The sequence below is a fragment of the Belonocnema kinseyi genome, chromosome 10 (assembly GCF_010883055.1).
Source record: "Belonocnema kinseyi isolate 2016_QV_RU_SX_M_011 chromosome 10, B_treatae_v1, whole genome shotgun sequence".
In the NCBI taxonomy this organism is placed as follows: Eukaryota; Metazoa; Arthropoda; class Insecta; order Hymenoptera; family Cynipidae; genus Belonocnema; species Belonocnema kinseyi.
The window spans coordinates 1,228,227-1,231,263 of record NC_046666.1 but is presented as its reverse complement, the minus strand read 5'-3'; the positions used below and the strand labels follow the sequence as shown (position 1 = coordinate 1,231,263).

The window sequence follows — 3,037 nt, the reverse complement described above, 5'->3', positions numbered from 1 at the left end:
TGTGAAGTCAGCTGCCCGAGCGAAGCGAGGGGAGATATTACACGAGTGAAATTGTTGCCTCGCCTCAACTTGCGCATACACTTTTTCATAAAAAATGTATCGAAAATTTGATTTGAGATGCCTGAAACTTCTTTGCGTCTCATCAAAGATGTAATTCTTTGTAAATACGTAGACAGTGATCGATATAGGGTAGAATGAAACGATTTTCGAAACAAGGTTCGATAAGAGGGAGAATGGCTGCAGACAACTGCAGATAAAGTAGAAAGTATATACTTTCGATACAGGTTTGGGCGTTAAGTTACTTTCGCAGTCTCCTGTTTCTACTTTCTAGTCTAGGGTTGAAAACACAACTTTCGACCCGCTACTGGGGCATCGAAAGTAAAATTTTCGATACATGTCTTATGAAAAAATATTTTTATTTATATTCTGGACGAGGCTGGTTAGTAGTCCGATATTATCCTTTGATATTGTAGTGTAAGCATTTTTCAATTTTGAACTTATAAGAAAACTAATAGAACAAAATTTTCATCTAAAATTAGATCACTTCTACATAAAGTTTTAATGCTATTATTGGTTCATCATCTAGTGTCATTTCTAGACTGATCAGATATTGGTTTCGTGGAAATGCTTCTGGATATTTCGACGAGTCTCCAACGTATCCGGTATTGATGTAGGTACCCTTTACACAAAAATAAGAAAATAAATTTAAAAAGGAAACATTAATATTAGAAAATAAAAATGTTATGGATAGAATAGCAATGCTAAAATTAATCGATTTTTTTAGCATAGTGAAAAAAATTGGGGGTGTGGCCATCCGTATAGAATTCAATACAACATTTTTTTAATCATTACGATTTTTGGATTTGAAAATTAAAAAAAAAGATGTAATGAATGTTTTCAAAATGTGCAAAAAACATGTTTTTTGGTTTGAGCTAAATTCACACTTTATGAAAAAAGTCGAACATGTTATATTTTTTCTTTTCTAGAAAACAACAAATAATAACAAATTATTAAATCATGAAAATTGTTTTTTCTTTTTCAAAAAAACAAAGTAATAACATGTTTTTTGGTTTAAGCTTAAAAAATCTTAGGATTGACGTATTCAACTTTTATCAACAATTATGCATATGAGTATTGAGTCACCCTTGGATTGCCACGGAAAGATGTTTTTTGTACATTTTTCAAAAACTCTAAATTATAATAGATAAATCTAAATTGTGATGATAAGTCTAAAAATTAAATAAATCAATTTTCATTATTGTCCAAACTGAACACAACTTTACTTTTACACCACCTCAGAAATTTTTGTCATGTGTTTTTAAAACCCAATTTATCAATAATTTATCAAGTTATGAAATATTGTTTAATTAAACTATCGAAACGTACTGCAAGTGGTGGACATGCGTTTTCATGAAATCCTACACCTTCCATTGCAGGAGCCAAAAATAACTCTTCTTTGTACAACTCGCAAAATGGTGACGTATATTCCATTCCCACTGGTACTCTGTACTCGCCCATAGAAAAACCGTATGCAGTCAATCTGACCTAGAGAACAAAAATTTATTTAATTTTTTTAAATTTCAATAATATATTATATATTCAAAGTAGATTCATTGATAAAAACTATATTGTAAGACTGATGGGGAAACAACCCCTAAAAATGCAGTCCAGCAGAAACGAATCATTCTGGATTAAAAGTGGATTTCCCGATTACATTTGGATTTCTTAAAATTAATTAATTAATTAATTAATTTAATTAAATTACTCAAATTGTCCCCGATTATTTGGATTACTTCGAATTATAAGGGAATTTTTCGGATTGCTACTAGATGATTTTACATTACAGGTGGATTACAAGTAATTTACAAGTGTATTACTCAGATTAAAATTGTATTATCAAGGATTACATCATATTACAATATTTACCCCAGAAAACTCTGTTTACTATCATTTACAAAGGGGTTATAGCCGATTATAATTGGATTATGTAAATTTACAAGTGGATTAAAAGTTGATTACACCAGATTACAAGTATTTTAGTTCGGTTACAATTATATTACCTACGATTATACCGGATTACACAAATTATCCCAGATTATTTGGATTACTTCGAATTATAAGGGAATTTTTCGGATTGCAACTAGATGATTTTACATTATAGGTGGATTACAAGTAAATTACACGCGTATTACTCAGATTACAAATGTATTATTAAGAATTACACCATATTAAAATAGTTTACCCAGAACACTCTGTTTACTTTCAATTACAAAGGGATTATAGCCGATTACAACTAAATTATGTGAAATTACAAGTGGATTAAAATTGGATTACGCCAGATTACAAGTATTTTAGTTTTATTACAATTATATTACTTATGATTATACCGGATTACACAAATTATCCCAGATTATTTGGATTACTTCGAATTATAAGGGAATTTTTCGGATTGCAACTAGATAATATTACATTACAGGTGGATTACAAGTAAATTAAAAGTGTATTACTCAGATTACAAATGTATTATTAAGAATTACAGTAATTACACCATATTAAAATAGTTGCCCCAAAAAAACTTTCATTACTACCAATTTCAAGGATATCATTGTGGATTACAAGTGGATTATCTTATATTGCAAGTGGATTACACGAAATTATAGTGTATTAGATGGATCCTAATTGTATAATCAAGAATTAAACCAAATTACTCAAATTGTCCTGGATTATTTGGATTACTCTGAATTATTTAAGAGACTTATTCGGATTACAAGTAGACTATTTCATATTATAAGTGGATAGCAAGTTATTTACTAGGATTACAATTTTGAAATCTAGGATTACACCAAATTACAGAAATTATCCCGATGGCTTGGATTAATTTGAATAACAAGTGGATTATCTCGGATTAAAAGTAGATTGTTTCGATTTACATGTAGATTACTGCATATTGCAAGTGGATTACACGAGATTATAGAGTATTAGATGGATTTTAATTGTATTATCAAGAATTAAACCGGATTACTCAAATTGTCCTGGA

General features: G+C 29.4%; 1 protein-coding gene across 1 annotated transcript in view; it reads right to left on the bottom strand.

Moving 5' to 3' along the window:
• Positions 1-514: 514 nt before the first annotated feature.
• Positions 515-3,037, bottom strand: part of LOC117182307 — a 7,808-nt gene continuing 5,285 nt past the window's right edge. Inside the window, exons 3-4 of the mRNA XM_033375455.1 lie at positions 1,387-1,545; positions 515-679 (exon numbers count right to left, since the gene is read on the bottom strand). Of these exons, the coding sequence (XP_033231346.1) occupies positions 536-679; positions 1,387-1,545 (303 nt within the window). The 3' untranslated portion in view covers positions 515-535. The remainder of the gene's footprint in view (positions 680-1,386; positions 1,546-3,037) is intronic.